At 38.5% G+C, this 18638-nt stretch overlaps 1 protein-coding gene, 1 long non-coding RNA gene and 1 pseudogene across 2 annotated transcripts in view; all 3 read left to right on the top strand.

Annotated features, from left to right (window-relative positions):
- The first annotated feature begins 5226 nt into the window (after positions 1-5226).
- Positions 5227-6324, top strand: LOC148113775 (vomeronasal type-2 receptor 26-like; annotated as a pseudogene).
- Positions 6325-8022: 1698 nt separating this feature from the next.
- Positions 8023-9965, top strand: LOC132710007 (uncharacterized). Its single transcript, XR_009620842.1, has 2 exons — positions 8023-8140; positions 9868-9965. It is a non-coding gene; the product is annotated as an uncharacterized LOC132710007 (long non-coding RNA).
- A 7260-nt stretch (positions 9966-17225) lies between these two features.
- Positions 17226-18638, top strand: part of LOC117657037 (uncharacterized) — a 30211-nt gene continuing 28798 nt past the window's right edge. The window contains exon 1 of the mRNA XM_087893374.1: positions 17226-17434. Coding sequence (XP_087749500.1) covers positions 17226-17434 — 209 coding nt within the window. The remainder of the gene's footprint in view (positions 17435-18638) is intronic.

Genomic DNA, 18638 nt, shown 5'->3' with positions numbered 1-18638 from the left:
AAGAGAGATTCAACCTTGAACTAAGGAGAAATTTCCTGACAGTGAGAACAATTAATTCAGTGGAATGACTTGCCTTCCAAACTGCAGTTGAGCAGTTCAAATCTCACCAGGTTCAAGGTTGACTCAGCCTTCCATCCTTCCAAGGTGGGTAAAATTGTTGGGGGCAATATGATGACTCTGTAAACTGCTTAGAGGGGGTGATAAAGCACTGTAAAGCAGTATAGTAGTCTAAGTGCTATTGCTATTGCCTCCAGAAGTTGTGCGTTCTCTATCACTGAAGGTTTTTGAGAAGAGATTGGACAGCCATTTGTCTGGAATGGAATAAGGTCTACTACTTGAGCAGGGAGATGGACTAGAAGACCTCTAGTATTCCTTCTAACTCTATTATTCTGTATTCAGTATTACTGCCATGCCAAATCTCTTTGGCAGATAACTAGTAATAATCTAATACATATAATTGTAGCTCACATAATCTCAGTCACAATAGTTTCTTCATACACACACACACACACACACACACACACACACATACACACACACATTAACAGACATTCTGCAAACTCCAGAACTAAAATAATTAAAATTTTATTCTACTAAGCTTTTGTCAACCACCTGCTGACATCGTCAGAGTATTAAACTACCATTACAGAGATCTCTGCCTTTATATGCCATCAAACAATTTGGCCATTATGCGTGTAATAGGCCCTTCCAGCCATCTCCCTCTTGTAATTAGCTGTGTTGTTTTTGCTGTCATCATGCTGTTTGATGGAGGCTTAATTCTTACTGTTTCCTCCCTCCTAGCCTGCTTATTTGTAAGGGATGATATTAGCTTGTCAACCCCAAATGACCTCCTCCACTGTTGAATTTCTGTCTTAGGACCTAGAACAGGGGTGAAATCTAAATATTTTCACTACCGGTTCTGTGGGTGTGGCTTAATTAGTGGGTGGGGCTTGGTGGTCAGGTGATTGGGTAGGCGTGGCTTGGTGGTCAGGTGGGCGTGGCCAAGTCAACATCACTTCGTTGCCCTTTTTTAACCTACAAAACACAACACAACACAACTGGCTCACCCACAATGTAAAAACAGCTGTTCTAGACCCAAAATGGCCCCTGCAACAAGCAGGAACCTCACACAGCCACAAAAAGCCCAAAAAAACAACACTTTACACACACACAACACAACACAACACAACTGGCTCACCCACAATGTAAAAGCAGCTTTGCTAGACCCAAAATGGCCCCTGAAACAAGCAGTAACCTCATACAGCCACAAAAAGCTGAAAAAACCAACTTTCACACTTTACACACACAAAATTCCACATACAGCTTTGTATGTGGATTTGTGAGATTTTGTGTGTTTGTGTAGTTAGAGTGAAACACTACAGAAACACACAAAATCTCAGAAAGCTGCACAAATATTAATTAATTTTATTTTATTTTCATTTTTATATAAAAGCAGCTAAATTTAAAACTTCCTAAACTTTAAATGGCTAGGTCTAAAAAAATAACAACTAAAAAAAACCCAATTAACTATTTTTTTAAAGTTCCCAAAGGGGAAAAAAATTTACAGGCAGGCAGATAGAGCTGCTCACCAATGAGCTTGATTGCAGGCAGGGAGATTCAGTTGCTTGCTGATGCAATGGATTGCAGGGATTACAGCAAGTGAAGCAAGGCAGGCGTTGTGACCAGCAGCTAAGGTAAGCAAGCTGGAGGCTGCGGGGGGGGGGGGAGGAGGGAAGGGATTTTTGCTACCGGTTCCCTGAACTGCCCGCTGCCATCGCTACCTACTCACCCGAGCCAGTCTGAACCGGGAGCATTTCACCCCTGACCTACAACAATCTGGGTCCTCAATTTACTCACTTTGGAAGGATGGAAGGCTGAATCAACCTTGAGCCGGTGAGATTTGAACTGCCAAACTGCAGCTAGCAGTCAGCAGAAGTATCCTGCAGTGCTGCACTCTAACCACTGCAACACCTTGGCTCTCTAATGCTTTTCCCCACCTATACTCTAGACTTAGCTACCTTTTGTCATACCACTGTCTAAACTGTGGGGTTTCCTCGTGTCTTCTCATATACCATACCAAGTCCTCGATTTAGAATTATTCTGTAATCTGCCTCTAGAGGAAAAAATGTCAGAGCTAAAAAAGTATGTATCTTCAAAGTTGTTAAGGAGTTGAAAGAGCCTGCCTCTTGGACTTCAAAACACTCCATAATTGGAGGTTTTCAAGGAAAGGTTGGAAAACTATCTGTCAGAGAAGGTATGACATTTCTTATCTTGGGCTATGATCCATAATTTTATAAGGAAAATAAATCTAAGCAGGTTGGCACCAGTCACTATAATAATGTTTATTTGATCTTTTTTTTCCCCTTAAACTTGAACATTTAGTTCAAAGTTTTCTTATAAATATGTTTGTGTTCTTTAGGAATCTTTAAAAAATTGTGTTAATGAAATCTTACAATTTTTTTTTTCAAATCATAAGAGAATAATAAAACAGTGCACTAAGATATCGTTACATTCTTAAATAATGGAAATTCTATCACAAAAACCTCAATAAGAAGTTACATAGATCATTCTACCAATGGAATAGTTCACTATCCATTTATATTTCAATTTCTTCTGGATAAATATGTATCCATATGTACCCATTGTTATACCCATCAGAACCAGCTACGCTGTGGGAAACTTCACAGAAAACTACTTACTAATTGGTTCAATTAATATTTTTTCTCTATACCCAAATTAGATGGAAACTAGTTTTTTAATGGTCCCAAGTACATTGATGGTAGAAAAGTAGTAAAAACATTACATCAATCCTGAAAGTCAATGGTCTCACTAGATTAAACTTCTCTGATGCACCATATAAAGAGGTTTTCTATATTTTTACTCTTTTCCCAAACCTCATGCATTCCATCTGCACTGAAGGTGATCAAATCGTATCATATCATTTTTAGAAACAATAGATTTCCAATCAGTTTAGTGCCATTAACTTCATAGAAATTAAAGTAAGATCTTCAAGGAGTTAGGAATAAGCCTTGAAAATCAAACCAACAATATGGATCAGTGATATTAACCATTTTTCAATTATGCAGAAAAATGCAGAAAAAACAATTGCTACCAACCTGCCTTCGATTGAGGACCTGTATACTGCACAATTTAAAAAGAGGGCTGTGAAAATATTTACAGACCCCTCACATCCTGGACATAAGTTGTTTCAACTCCTACCCTCAAAACGATGCTATAGAACAGTGGTCACCAATCGGTGGCCCGTGGACCACTGATGGTCTGCAAGAAAATTTTGGTGGTCCGCAGAGAAATTTTTGTATTTTTGCATTTTTGCAGGTGGTGCAATATGGAAAAAGGAGTGCAGGCCTCACTGTCTGGAATGAATGGTACTGTTGTGGCGGCAGGGAAGGGGGCGGCACAAGTGGAAAGAAGATGCATTTGCGATGGCTGGAAGCTGTGAGAGCGAAGCACTACTTTCATTTGCACAGCAACAGCATTCAGCCTTGGTATATTTGCGCCAGCCAGTGGCGCAAAGCAGCCCTTGTCTCCTGCTGCTTGGGACTCGGAGTGGTAAATGGCATCTGGTCTGTAGAGCAGCCGGATTTTGCTCTCCATTGCGGATGCCAGATCGGCCCCTGCAAGCTCTCATCTCGAGGAGCACTCCCTGAAGCGGAGCTGGAAACTTTGATCAGGCTCCTTGAGAGATGAGAACTTGCAGGGGGGCGATCTGGCATCCGCAATGGAGAGCAAAATCCGGCTGCTCCCCGAACCAGGCACTGTTTATCACTCCGAGTCCCAAGCGGCAGGAAACGAGGACTGCCTTATGCCACAAATATACCAAAGTGAATGCTCATGCCGTGTAAGTTCAACTAGTGCTTCACTCCCACACTTCTTCCGGCCCTTGTTGGTGCTCCATGCACCTTGGTCTCCCAGGGAGATGCTTGACTTCCTTTCAGCCCCAAGACACTGGCTGGCCCATGAGGTGTGTGTGTGAGAGAGAGAGAGAATCAGAATGAGACAGAGAGAGAAAGAGACAAAGAATGAAAGAGAGGGAAAGACAGAATGAAAGAGAGAGAATGAGAGAGAGAATGAAAGAGAGAAAGAGACAGAGAATCAGAGAGAGAGTGAGAGAGAGAGAATCAGAGACAGAGAAAGAGAGAATGAAAGCGAGAGAATCAGAGAATCAGAGAGAGAATGAGAGAGAGAGAGACAAAATGAAAGAGAATCAGAGAGAGAGAGAATCAGAATGAGAGAATCAGAATGAGAGAGAGAGTGGGGGGAGAGAGGGGGGAGAGAGAAAGAGAGAGTGGGGGAGAGAGAGAAAGAGGGGGAGAATGAGAGAGAGAGTGGGGGAAAGAGAAAGAGGGAATGAGACAGAAAGAGTGGGAGAGAGAGAAAGAGAGGAGAGAGAGAGAGAAAGGGAGAATGAGAGAGAATGGGAGAGAGAGAGAGGGAGGGAGGGAGAGGGAGGGAGAGAGAAAGAGAGAGAAAGAGAGAGAGAGAGAGAGAGAGGGAGGGAGGGAGGGAGGGAGGGAGAGGAGGGAGAGTGCCTGAAGGACTCCATCCCATCACTGGGAGTCCAGGTGCTTCAGCAAGTGGCGCGCTGGATTCGTATTAGTGGTCCGTGAAATTTAAAATTATGAACTTGGTGGTCCCTGAGGTCCAAAAGATTGGGGACCCCTGCTATAGAGTACTGCACACCAGAACAACTAGACACAGGCACAGGATTTTCCTGAATGCCATCACTCTGCTAAACAAATAATTCCCTCAACACTGTCAAACTCTTCACTAAACCTGCATTACTATTACTATTAGTCTTCTCATTGTTCCTATCAACCATCTCCTCCCACTTATGACCGTAACTTTGTTGCTTGAATCCTTACAATTTATATGTAGTATGATTTGATTGCTTATTTGTACCGTATGACTATCATTAAGTGTTGTATCTTATGATTCTTGACAAATGTATCTTGTCTTTTTATGTACACTGAGAGCATATGCACCAAAGACAAATTCCTTGTGTGTCCAATCACACTTGGCCAATAAAGAATTCTATTCTATTCTATTCTATTCTGTTCTGTTCTGTTCTGTTCTGTTCTGTTCTGTTCTGTTCTGTTCTGTTCCGTCCGTTCCGTTCCGTTCCGTTCTATTCTGTTCTATTCTATTCTATAATTCTATTCTAATTGTATCAAATATATACACATACCTCTTATACTTTGATTTTTTTCCCCTCCTAAGCTCACATATGGCTCTGCTCCAGTGATGGATAATATGATTCATACAGCTTTCTTCTATCAGATGTATCCCGATGAACATCTTCACATTATGGGGATTCTCCAGTTGCTGCTTCACTTTAATTGGACATGGATTGGGATAATATTTCAAGAAAATGAGATTGGTGAACGATTTCTGAGGGAAGCGCTTCTCGTCTTATCTCAAAATGGAATCTGCTTTGATTATATTGAAGAGCTGCCAACAGTTGCTTTTTCAAACGAGATGGGAGAACAAGTCCTTGCTTTTGTCGAAGTGTGCAAAGTCATTATGAGAAGTACCTCCAGTGTTGCGATTGTCTATTCTGAAAACCAGGCCATGGCAGCTTTCAGGACGATCTCCTATGTATCAAATTATTGGGACACACAGTGGAGATAAACAATAAAGTTTGGATTTTCCCAGCCCAGATGCAATACACTTCAGTTCCATTTCAAAGAGACTGGAGTATGGATTTTATCCATGGTGCTCTTTCTTATGCAGTGTCGTCAAAAAAATTAATGGGATTCAAAAGATTTCTTTAGATGAGAAACAGTGTTCCAGAAAACATAGACTGTTTTTCAAGGGTCTTTTGGGAACAAGCCTTTGAATGTTCTTTCTCAAAATCCACTTTAAACCCAGAGGCAGAGAAAAGCTGCACTGGGGAAGAGAAGCTGGAGGCTCTTCCAGACTCTGTTTTTGAATTGAGCATGACTGGGCAAAGCTACAGTATCTACAATGCAGTCTATGCTGTGGCACATGCTCTCCAAGCCATGCTTACATCCCACTACAAACAAAGAGTAATGGCCGGTAGTGGGAAACAGAAGCTTCTCAATCATCCAATGTGGCAGGTAAGATCCTACTCTATATTTACTGATCTAGCAGATAATATTGCTTCCATATCTACAGCTGTTCACAAATTATATAGAAACCATTTTAATGCTGGAGGAATGTTTTGGGTAGATCAGAACCTATCTATCCCAGCTTTTTTTTAATTTGAAAAAGTGTAAGTTTTATGAATACTTAATAATGAATATTGGTTCATTATTTGATCACCAGGTACAGCAGCATAGTTAAAGGATTTTTCTCCTCTCCCTCCCTCTTTCAGATTCACTATATTACATTCACTATACTATATTCAGATTCACTATATAAAGAGCTGTGGTGGCGCAGTGGTTAGAGTGCAGTACTGCAGGCTACTTCTACTGACTGCCAGCTGCCTGCAATTTGGCAGTTCAAATCTCACCAGGCTCAAGGTTGACTCAGCCTTCCATCCTTCCAAGGTCGGTAAAATGAGGACCCCGATTGTTGGGGGCAATAGGCTGACTCTGTAAACCGCTTAAAGAGGGCTGTAAAGCACTGTGAAGCAGTATGTAAGTCTAAGTGCTATTGCTTTTGTCTACTTTAAAGAAGCCATTCTTGGACCTAGTTGAGTTAGATAAATTGTCTCCAATCTCCAATCTTTTCCCTTTGAAATGAAAATTATATTAGGGGAAAGAGAGAGTCAATGGTGAGGAGGAAGATAAAAGAGATTGTGTGGTTGCCAAATAACAGAAAGGAGGAGAACATGCAGCTGGTGATTGTGACATACAATATAGTTCTAGATTATGGCCATGAAAACAGAGTTTTCTGTTTAGCACTTCTCTGCCTCTCCTGGTAATTATTCCTGGGCCTGCTGATGGACCTGATGAATTAATGCTACTATTATATTAGGGGGCATAGCAATATCTTCTGAAATAATATTGCTATATATTTTGCCATCAATGTAGATCTTTATTAATTATTGTCATATTCTTCCCTTGAGCTTCATCCCTACTTAAGAAAAGTCACATTTAACAACAGTGCTGGAGAAAATATTTTCTTTGATCAAAATGGGAAGGTCTCGTCTGGCTTTGATATTATCAATTGGGTCACCTTCACAAATCAATCCTTTCTTAGGGTCAAAATTGGAAAAGTAAATCCGTCTGCTCAACTAGAAAACCTTTTCTCTCTATCGACAAATAACATGGTTGGCCCATCTTTTTTAACCAGGTAACTTTTATTCATTTTTTAAAGTGGTGGTTAACAACTCATATTGCAGCTGATGTCCAAATAGCTTGCTTGAACAGCTGCACAAATTAATGAAACAAGCACAGGAAAAGCAATATTTTTGATAAAGGATTTTGAAGATTTTGTATAAGAAACTCAATGTATTCTTACTTCTAAGTTAATTATCCCTAATCCTTGACATCTATCAGAGGAATAAAGAGTTTTCTATTGATATCACTCATTATTCTAGAAGGATAAGGTATAAGACATGTCTTGTAACTGGCCTCAGTGGTGGGATTCAAATAATTTAACAACCGGTTCTCGGCCCTATTGACCATTTGGGTGGGTGGGTGACACCCCCCCGGGAGCAAAACCGGACCACAGGGGGATGTGCCACCCCCCGCGCCCCATTTTGGGCCTAGTAGGCCTCCTTGCAGCCTCCTGGGAGTGAAAATGGGCCACGGGGGGGTGTGTGCTGCATCCCCCCACGCCTCATTTTGGGCCTAGGAGGCTTCCCTGTGCTTACCTGGGTGCGTGGGGACTCCTGGAAGGGGTGGGGCCAGTCAGCAATTTAACTACCGGTTTGCCCGAACTGGCCCAAACTGGCTGAATCCCACCACTGGCATGGAATGTTTCATAATTCTAAACAAAAAAGAAAGGAAAGATTCCTCAGAGTTGGTGATTTCTAGATTATTAATGTTTAAATTCTAAATATGTTGCCCTTTCATTTATTAACAGACACAAGCTCTTTCTTTGTGCAATGATTATTGCTCCTTGGGTTACAGCAAGATCAAAATAGAAGGGAAGCCATTTTGCTGATACAAATGCCTTCGTTGCCCAAAAGGGAAAATTGCCAACCAGACAGGTAGGAGATGACATTCAAGAAGAATTGGTGTCTATTAGCTCTGAAGATCAATAGGTTCAAAGTACTACCCAGGCTTCTGAGATTTGTCTGTGTATATATTTATTTATTCACTTTTTGTAGCTGCCCATCTTAGTCAATAACGCTGGCCTTCTTACAATTCAAAAAAGTATTACAATCAAAATACTAACAATATTTTAAAACAACTAAATAAATATATCTTATTGGGTCATTTATCCCTACAGATTCTGAGAATAGAGATTGTTACCATAACAACCATAGAATTTTCCCAAGCAAACATTACTCCATCTCACAAAAGGACAAATGACACCTGAATTAGTTTTTACCTCAGAACCACTAGAATGTATTCTGAACTTTTCCAGGATTACAGTTCGGATGGTTGAAGTGTAGATCTTTGGAGTGTGACATGTGGTTTTTGACCTACTCGCCTTCCCTTATTTTTTCTTATATATATTCCCATTTTAATATATTTCCCATTTCCCATTTATATATATTATATATATTTCCCATTTCTAAATGACCATAGGGTCATTTAGAATCAGACAATGATGAAGTAAAACAAAATATATAAATGGTAAACAATAAATAAAAGACATCAAATATCATTGACATTGTCAGATTCCTGTCCAGTCACCATGAGTTGCCCTACCAGTCCCATCGAGAAGGAGAATGGACCCAAAAATGTGTCTACCCCAGACATTTATGAATACATATGACTACCAACATGGAAATTTGCTTGTGCTTAGTCCGTCCAACTAAAGAAGTGCAGGCCAGCTCTGAATTGGTTACTGTATCCCTTAAGGTCAGGTGATTTAGCCCTTGTCAAATAATGGTTAGCCTACCATGATTTCTTTCAATAGAAGAAATATATACAGGTGAGGATTGAACTGTGGAGTCAGTGGTGCTCTCTGAGCTTGGTCAGTGTAGTTTATCTCTATTGTCCCAACAGGTAGAACTCCACAGTGTAAAGCAACAATCTACTCAATATAAATTGAGAGATTTTTGCAATAATAATCTCTATTAATATCTTCCTGCACAGTGAGCATAGAATACAGATTAATGTTTCCAATTCAGGAGAACCTTAACAAGAATGGTCTTCTTCTTCTTCTTCTTCTTCTTCTTCTTCTTCTTCTTCTTCTTCTTCTTCTTCTTCTTCTTCTTCTTCTTCTTCTTCTTCTTCTCCTCCTCCTCCTCCTCCTCCTCCTCCTCCTCCTCCTCCTCCTCCTCCTCCTCCTCCTCTTCTCTCACTTTAAAGGAAGGAAGAGTTGGAGGTATCCTTTTGATAGTGCTCTTTTCAGAGAGCATATGCATTGGATTCAGAATTGAGCTAATTGCCTTTATTCATCTCTCTCTTTTTTTTTTTTTTACACCAAAATATACTTTTAACAGAGGGAAGGCAATTATTATAAACACTGTTCACAGAGTATATGACTTGTTTCCTATAGGCAATAATGTGAGTGGGGATGTTATCCAATTTCAAATATAATTGAATAGTATGAACTAAATCAAATAATTCTCAAGGATCTCTCCTCAAAAAATCCTGCCCTAGAGCCTTTCTGATAAATTGGATTTCAAATTCCCTAAATTTCTCAGTTTTTATGATGAATTACTGGAAATTTGAGGCACTGAAATATTGTATTTCTGAAAATTAGGAAAGGCAGAGCTAACCCTGAAGTTTTATCTCTTAACAAGTCTATTTCCTTTTTCAGGTTTACAGGACTGTTTCCCATGCCCTGAAGCATACTATCCTAACAAGAACCAGGATCAGTGCATTAAAAAACTCAGAACTTTCTTGTCTTACAAAGAACCCTTGGGAATCACCTTAACCAGTGTTTCTTTCCTCTTTTCTTTCATCTCAGTTGTAGTGTTGGGAATCTTTATTAAACACCAGGATACTCCCATAGTCAAAGCCAACAACAGGAACCTCACCTACATTCTTCTCATTGCACTCCTGCTCTCATTCCTTTGCAGTTTGCTCTTCATTGGGCAACCTGATCAAGCAAAATGTCTCATGCGACAAACTGCTTTTGGCATCATCTTCTCTGTAGCCCTTTCTTGTATTCTGGGGAAAACAACCATAGTGGTTCTTGCTTTCATGGCCACCAAACCTGGTTCCAAAATCAGGAAATGGGTTGGGAAAAGGCTGGCTTATACTATTGTCTTGTCCTGCTCCCTGGTTCAAGTCACAATTTGTAGTGTGTGGCTGGCAATTTCTCCTCCATTTCCAGATTCTGACATCCACTCAATGACTGAAGAAATTGTCCTGGAATGTAATGAAGGTTCCGCCATCATGTTTTATATCGCCCTTGGTTTTCTGGGGTTCTTGACTGCTATCAGTTTCATGGTGGCTTTCCTTGCTAGGAAACTACCTGACAGTTTTAATGAAGCCAAATTTATCACTTTCAGCATGTTGGTCTTTTGTAGTGTCTGGATGTCATTTGTTCCAACCTATCTGAGCACCAAGGGGAAATACATGGTGGCTGTGGAGATCTTCTCCATTTTGGCTTCTGCAGCAGGATTACTGAGCTGCATCTTTTTCCCCAAATGCTACTGTTACGATATTTTCAGGATCAGACTCAATAAATAAGTTGAGAATTATCAATTCAACTAAATCACTGTTTATTTACATAAGGCATTCTATATTCACTGAATATTCACAGATAGAAGCTCAGAAAGGACATATGCAGCTCCTTATATATACAATGGGTGGAGCTAGATATGGGAGTGGTGAAATATGAATACATTAAGAGGTGAAGAATAAGTTAACCCCTGATACCCTGTTCATGTACTATTTACATAATGGAGAATAAGGCATTTACTTGTGACAAATCCCCCTCTAAATGCCGATTCGATATATTACAACAATTACAATCAGATTCAGAACAATATAAGACATGTAATTTAGAAGTCAAGTATTTATGTTGCTTAGATGGCAAAGGCTTTGTTAATATGTCAGCTATTTGCTCTGATGTTTCGCAATGAACTGCTTTGATAAATCCATCTTGAGATAATTGTCTCACATGTTTAAACTTTATATCTATATGTCTGGACCTTTGTCCAATAGCATCAGACCTAGATATTTCGATAGCAGCTTTATTGTCTTCATGCATAATAAAAGGCAAAATGGGTTTCTTCCAAATATCAGAAAGTAAATCGTTAAACCATACAAGGTTATTTGCAGCCTTAGATAGACAAACATATTCTGCCTCTGTTGTTGAAGTGGCTACTAGATCTTGTTTGCCAGTATACCAGTAAACTGGACAACCGTTAAGGAAGAATAAATAGCCAGATGTGCTTTTTCTACATGAGGTATCGCCAGCCCAATCCGCATCTGCATAACATGTGAGGATGGGCTCTTTGACAGTATTAGGTTCCAATAACAAACAGAAGTCTAAACTATTCTTCAAGTACCTTAATATCCTTTTGACAGCTTCCCAATGGTATAGTGATGGTTTACTAACGTGTCTGGACAATAAGTTAAGAGGCAAAGCAATATCAGGTCTAGTCCAATTGGAGATATAAAGAAGTGAACCTATGACTGACCTGTAAAATGTATTGTCTTTGAATTCAGGGGATGATTCGTCTGTATTCTTTAAAAAATCAGTTTGCATTGGAGTATCACAAGGCTTAGCATTACTTAAATTACATTTATTCAAGAGCTCTATGATTTTGTCCTTTTGAGAAAGCTTAAATCCCCTTCTGGTTTTACTGATTTGAACACCAAGATACTTATTTATTTTACCCAAAGATTTCAATGAAAAATGTTCATTCAGTTTTGTTACAAACGCTTCTCTCCTCTCATTATGTTTACCTATGTACAAAATATCATCCACATAGATCAATATAAATTCTAGTGAATCATCCTCTTTTTTGACAAAGAAACAATTATCAGCAGTAGTGGCATTGAAATTCATAGTTTTGAGTACTTTTACTAAACAATCATACCATTGTTTACCAGATTGTTTCAACCCGTATAAACTTTTATTTAGTAACCAAGTTTCATTTTTGTTTGTGTATTGACTGTAGGGTGCTCTTACATATATTTCTTTATCTAATTTTGCATGTAAATACGCAGTCTGTATGTCGTATTGGAACACATCGAGGTTGAGTGCTGACGCTATAACCAGAGCTGTCTTGACACTCTCTGTTCTTACTGTGGGGGAGTATGTATCTGTATAATCCTCGGGATATTTCTGTGCATAACCTTGCGCAACTAATCTAGCTTTGTATAGAGTATTGCCTCCCTCTAAATTTTTAATTTTATATATCCACCTAGTGCCAATGATGGTTTTGTCCTTTGGTGCAATTGTAGGTGTGAATACATTCAGCCCTCGTAAACTATCCATCTCTTTACTCATGGCTGATTCCCATTTTTTCCTTTCTTCAGGAGGAAGTTTTAACACTTCCTCATATGTGTTAGGTGTTGGTGATTCTCCATCCATATGCATTACATAATCTTTGTATTTGTTTGGCACTTGGTTTCTGCTACTTCTGATTGCTCTTTCTGGTTTAGTATCATTGTCATGCATATACCTCGCTTCCTTTTTAGTTAATGAATCTGTTCTTATTTTGTGTTGACTATTTGTCCATGTTTTAACTTTATTTTTATGCGTGTTGTTACTATGTTCTTCTCTATCCCCTTTTTCTTGGAGTTTAGTGCCTGGATTTGTGTTTGGGAATATTCCATTAAGATGTATTCTAGACCAGTTGGCCTGTTCATGGAACACAGCTGTTCTGGAAACTATAAATTTGTTATTACTATCGATAAATCTGTATCCTTTTGTACCTGTCTCGTATCCCATAAATCTAAGTCTTCTGGATACATTCTCACCTTTGAGCCTCAATTGTTTAGGTATGTGTACGTCTGCAGTGACTCCAAATATGTGCATGTGTGCTAGTTTTGGTTTTCTGTTATACATCGCTTCATACAGTGTCTTATTTACTATACTGGACCAAGTTCTGTTTTGTGTGTAATTAGAATATTGTAGGGCTTCTGACCAGAATTGTTTACCTAAGCCAGCATCCTCTAATGTGCATCTAATCATGGTTTGTAATGTTGAGTTCTTTCTCTCTACCACTCCGTTCTGGAATGCAGAAAATGGGCTAGATGTGTAATGTAACATTCCTTTGTCTTTTAGCCATTGGGATAATTCCTTAGACATGAATTCACATCCCCTATCTGTCATGATTTGTTTTATTTTAATATTGTGTTGTGTTTCTATACGTTTGTAAAACTCCTTAAATTTCTGAAAGGTTTCATCTTTATGTTTTAATGTGTAAACAAATCCATAACGACTATAATCATCCACAATGGTTAGAAAGTAACATTTTTTATAAGTAATTGATGGTGTTAATGGACCAACTAGATCCATATGTACCAAATCAAAAATTTTGTTAGCTGATCTCGTTGACTTTCTAGGTCTGGGACTAGTTTTGAGTTTTGTAGATTTACATACTGAGCATTCCAAATAGTTTTCACAATTTTTTATTTTAACACCTTCTGCATGTTCAGTCATCTTTTGCACTACAGGAAAACTGGCATGTCCTAATTTCCTATGTAAGACATGAGCACACTCATCGTGAATTGGTTTACCTATTTTAGGTTTTTTTTCATTGTGTGTATCTTTGTGGTTATGAGTTACTTCATGTTCCTCATTGTCACTGTTACTATTGTCTCCATTATCTATTTCATTGTCATCTTCCATATTTGAATCAATGTTGTTTAACCATTTCTCCTTTGTCATTAAATAAGGTAGACCTCCTTTGATTATTACTGTGCCTATGTTTGTTCTGTTTTTCTCTAATGTTGCCTTTCCTTTTGAGAACACAATGTTAATGTCAGAATCTCTGCTTAGTTTTATTGCACTAAGTATGTTATGAGGTATCTCAGGTATTAGTAATACCCCCTCTACTTTTCCTAGGCCTGGTAAGGTTACATTCCCTCTACCTATTACTTGAACCTTTTCTTGATTAGCTACTTTGATTACAAATTTATCTTCTACAAAAGAAGATAATATATTTTTATTATTTGTAGTGTGATTGGTTGCTCCAGAATCAATAAGCCAATTGTTGTTCTCTGGTTGTTGTATGTTAATGTTGTCATGTTTGTCTAGCCCATTCAGTGAACCAGACTTTCTATCCTTTGAATTGTCTCTGCCCCCTCTACGTTCTCTATAGTTGGGTGGACTTCTATACCTGTGTCTATCAATGGAAGGTTTTCTGTTGTTGTACCTATTTCTATATTCTGACCTGTGTCTTTCTCTTAGAATTTTAGGACAATCCCTCCTATTATGTTCTCTGGACCCACAATTGTGGCATCTAAATGGTTCATGATATCTTTCTTGAGATGCTACCTTTTTATATTGTTTGTGTTCTATGTGGTTGTTATAACGACTCCTCCTTGAATTGTCTTCAGCTATTAACTTGTTAGATAGACTTTCTATGGATAAGTATCCTAGATTGATTGTGTCTAAATGTGACATATAATTATCCCATGATGGGTCAAGTGAGTTGATGATAACACTTTTCATCGTTTGATCTGAAATCACTTCCCCCCCCCTTAAGTGCAGTTCTGCTCTAATTTTGTTTAAAGATATTAAATGTTCACTTATGGTAACCCCTGGCTTTATCCTAGAAGAGAAGAAATCTTTAGACATTCTTGTGGTAGTGGCTACACTTTCACTGTGAAATAAATTAAACATGCATTGGATAATTTCTGAGACAGTCAGATTTTGCTTAATACTGTGATACATGGCAGGAGATACACTGGAAATTAATAAGAAGAATGCTCTATGGTGTAGGCAATCTAACTTTAGAGTCCAAGGTCTTTTGGGGGGGTTAGGAATAAAAAAGAGTAAATTTTCTTTCATAAAGACAACCTGGAGCTGCTGATACCATTCTTGCAAATTAATGCCATCTATCCTCAGCTTTGGGAAGTCATTGGGTAAATTCCCAACATTGTTGGGTCCATTACTTACAACCGGAGGTAGTCCGTGGTCTTGCAAATGGTGAAAGTTGCAAAACGGCGTGGGGATGCTAGCGACGAGTTTGCATGATTCTCTCCGCATCTCATGTCTTCCGAAGTTGTCTGCGTAGTCTTGCGCATGCGCGTTGCTCATTTCGTTCCTGGAGTCACCGTGAGAGGTTCTCGCTGCTGCAGCTCCCTCGCTTTGTTCTTCTTCCGATGAATCAGTCTCCGGCTCGATCTTTGGAGTCCTGGTGATAGCGGGCGCTCGTTTTCTTTCGCTGAAGGCGCTGGTCCTTGGATTAGTCTGCGGTGTGGGGCGGTATCTGCAGGGCTCTCTGGGCTCAGGCGTCGGTGCTCTCGCCGTCTGGATAGGAGCGGGTAGATTTTGAGGCGTTGGCTCGCTTGCTTGTTTTTTTGTTGATTTTTTGGTGATCTTCAGTTTTGGTCCAAATGCTGCAAAAAGCGTTTTCATTGCTGATTTTACTTGCATATCTATTGAATCTTCTTCGTTCTCTGTGTCTGATTCTTCTGAGGTATATATTTTTTTCTCTTTCATTTTTGCATCGAGTAAGGCTTTTCGCGCCAGTTATTTTGAATCCTGCTTTCTGATTGGCTCTGCTCCGCTCATCTTAGGGGTCTGTTGAAACCAAGATGGCTGCCATTCGAAATTTTGCGTGGGATTGTTGGTTTTCTTCTTCGTTGCGTTTTCATCTGCAAGCATATTACTCACTATTTTTGAGTCTTTTGATTTTTCAGTAGCGATGTGCTTCTCTCTCGCTGCTCCGTTGTTTTTTAGTATATCTTGGAGGTTCGCGACGAGACTTTCATCGCTCTTTTGGCTTTTTAAAAGTTTTAGTATCTCTGACCTGAGTTCGTTGTTTTCTATTTCGTTTTCTTCTTGGTCATCATCTTCATTTATTATTTCTTCGTCGTCTGTGGTGTATTCTTCAGATTCTCTCGAAATTGCATTCATGGACTTATCAATTATTTCTTGATCCGCTTCCATTTCTTTGCTGTATGCCCTGGTGTTGGGCCTATCTCTTTTAGACATGTTTAAGTTTTTATTGAGTCAATTTAACCATCCTCTGCTACCAGATTGTTATGATATTTTCAGGATCAGACTCAATAAATAAGTTGAGAATTATCAATTCAACTAAATCACTGTTTATTTACATAAGGCATTCTATATTCACTGAATATTCACAGATAGAAGCTCAGAAAGGACGTATGCAGCTCCTTATATATACAATGGGTGGAGCTAGATATGGGAGTGGTGAAATATGAATACATTAAGAGGTGAAGAATACGTTAACCCCTGATACCCTGTTCATGTACTATTTACATAATGGAGAATAAGGCATTTACTTGTGACAGCTACATTATTGTTCTGAGGCCCGAATTAAACAAAAAGGAAAAAACTAACCAAGAAACAAATATAAAACTATTTTTCTCTGCCATTTATGAAGTGCTGCATCTGCTTCTTCATAGTGCCTATGAGGCTAAAGATAAGCACAATACATGCAAATTTAGAAATTTGTTGTTCTTAGTTGCGAAGTCATGTCTGACCCATCACGACCCCATGGACAACATTCTTCCAAGCTTTCCTGCATAGTTATGCATAGTTAAAAGCTTTGCAAAAATAGAAATATGGCTTTTGCAGAAATAGAAGCTCTCTTGAAAAATACAATTTGTATATTATCTATTAAGAACTCATTCAGATAATCGATAGAGGGAGAAAAGACCTGGAAAAAAATCCCCACAAACCATTTACACCTGGGTGAGATCAATTATTTTCTTCTGCAATATCAGAAGAGCAAGATATAATTGACCTTGTTTTAATTTTACTCCTCTGGACTCCAGGGAGTTTCATAGAGCAGAGCAAAACAGACACCCAACCAAGACTGAGTGATATTATTAATATTTCATGTTCCTAAACACATTCAAATATAAGGCTTAAAGAGCAAGGCTCTGTGATTCTGATTGTTTTTGCTATGCATTTCTGCATTCAGAAATGCAGAAAAAAGAGGTAAAATGTTAGATTGTCCTATATTCAGAAGCCATATCAACGATCACTTGGGCAACACACATCTTTAATTTGCTATGTTACTCTTCAGACTGTGCATGCTAATATGGCTTTCTCAGGCGATGTGCTATGATGCTAAATGCACCATCGACAACCCTAGTATTAAATACAAGTCTTACCGTTCAGGTGATCTCATCATTGGTGGCATTATTTCTCTGATCTACATGATGTCTAATCTAGTCACCTTCAAAACAATTCCATCTGAAGAACTGCTTGATGATCCCATGTATGTAGTTGTCCTTCTTAATTTTGTTAGCTACTAAATTTTCTGGATAATTAGTCAATGTATTTTGGGGAAGGAGTAAATGATTGAAACTTAACTTTTATCCCCTTTCAGCTATCCTTCCTCTGCTCCAAGATTCTACTATGTTTCTTACATACTTTATTTATTTATTTATTTTTATTTTTATACCTTATTATTTTATAATAAGGGGGTTAACTGTTTTTTTTCCTGCTTTATGTTTTATCTTCATAAAGTATATACATGGTCTTGCTTAACAGATATCTGAGTTTTACTCAAGTCTCAAGATAGTACTATATGTATAATACTATCTTGACTTGTACATATACAGCACACACACATACACACACACACACACACAATCAGTTTTATATATATATATATATATATATATATATATATATATATATATATATATATATATGTAACTGATCAGATCACATTCTGCAAAGAAGAGACAGTTCTATGAGGTAAAACTAAAGTTAAACATTTCATTTTGGAGGCTAAATTCTCATTCTATGCAGAAGACTTTTTACTGTTTTCATTATGTGGATGTGGTTATACTTTCTGGTTCCATGCCACCTACTTCTTGATTGAAGCTGGATAGAATTCATTAGTGAAGAATAGGAATGGATATTATACTTGACCGACCAACTTGTTTTCAATAGGAGAAAGTTTCTATTGTGGTTTATGGCAACCTAACATCTAACTATACTTTACTTCATAAACGTTTCCAGTCTTCATCCCTTTTCTTCAGATATATGGAGTACAGTCCTAAGAGAGATTTGGGGTGTAGGGGTGGAAATAGAGGATGATGCAGAAGAATGATCTAGAAGAGGTCTTAAATGATGTCTGTGGAGATTCTCAGTCATCCAGGACATGGTGATCCCAAAGGTGCTTTTTCAAAAGGCAACTGGTCTTTCTTTGTTTTTCCTTGAAGAGGAACTAAAGAAGTTTCTTGGAGGAGCAGTGAAACATCTTCAAGGAAAAACAATGAAAGTCCAGTTGCCTTAAAAAAAAAAACGCATTTGGGAAAATTCCTGAAGAAGGTTTTCAGAAAGGAGAGATCATTGATTCAGAGCTGAGAGACAAGCAGGATTATTTTACATAATGATTGTAAGAAAAGTAGTAGCACAAATTGCAAATGAGTTGAGTGAATCTTTTATAAATATAACTTGGACCTACCTTC

This window comes from Pantherophis guttatus, chromosome 4 (assembly GCF_059756535.1).
Source record: "Pantherophis guttatus breed Tessera chromosome 4, ASM5975653v1, whole genome shotgun sequence".
NCBI classification, from domain to species: domain Eukaryota; kingdom Metazoa; phylum Chordata; class Lepidosauria; order Squamata; family Colubridae; genus Pantherophis; species Pantherophis guttatus.
The sequence above is the reverse complement of the archived record's forward strand: the minus strand, read 5'-3'. Positions and strand labels throughout refer to the sequence as shown.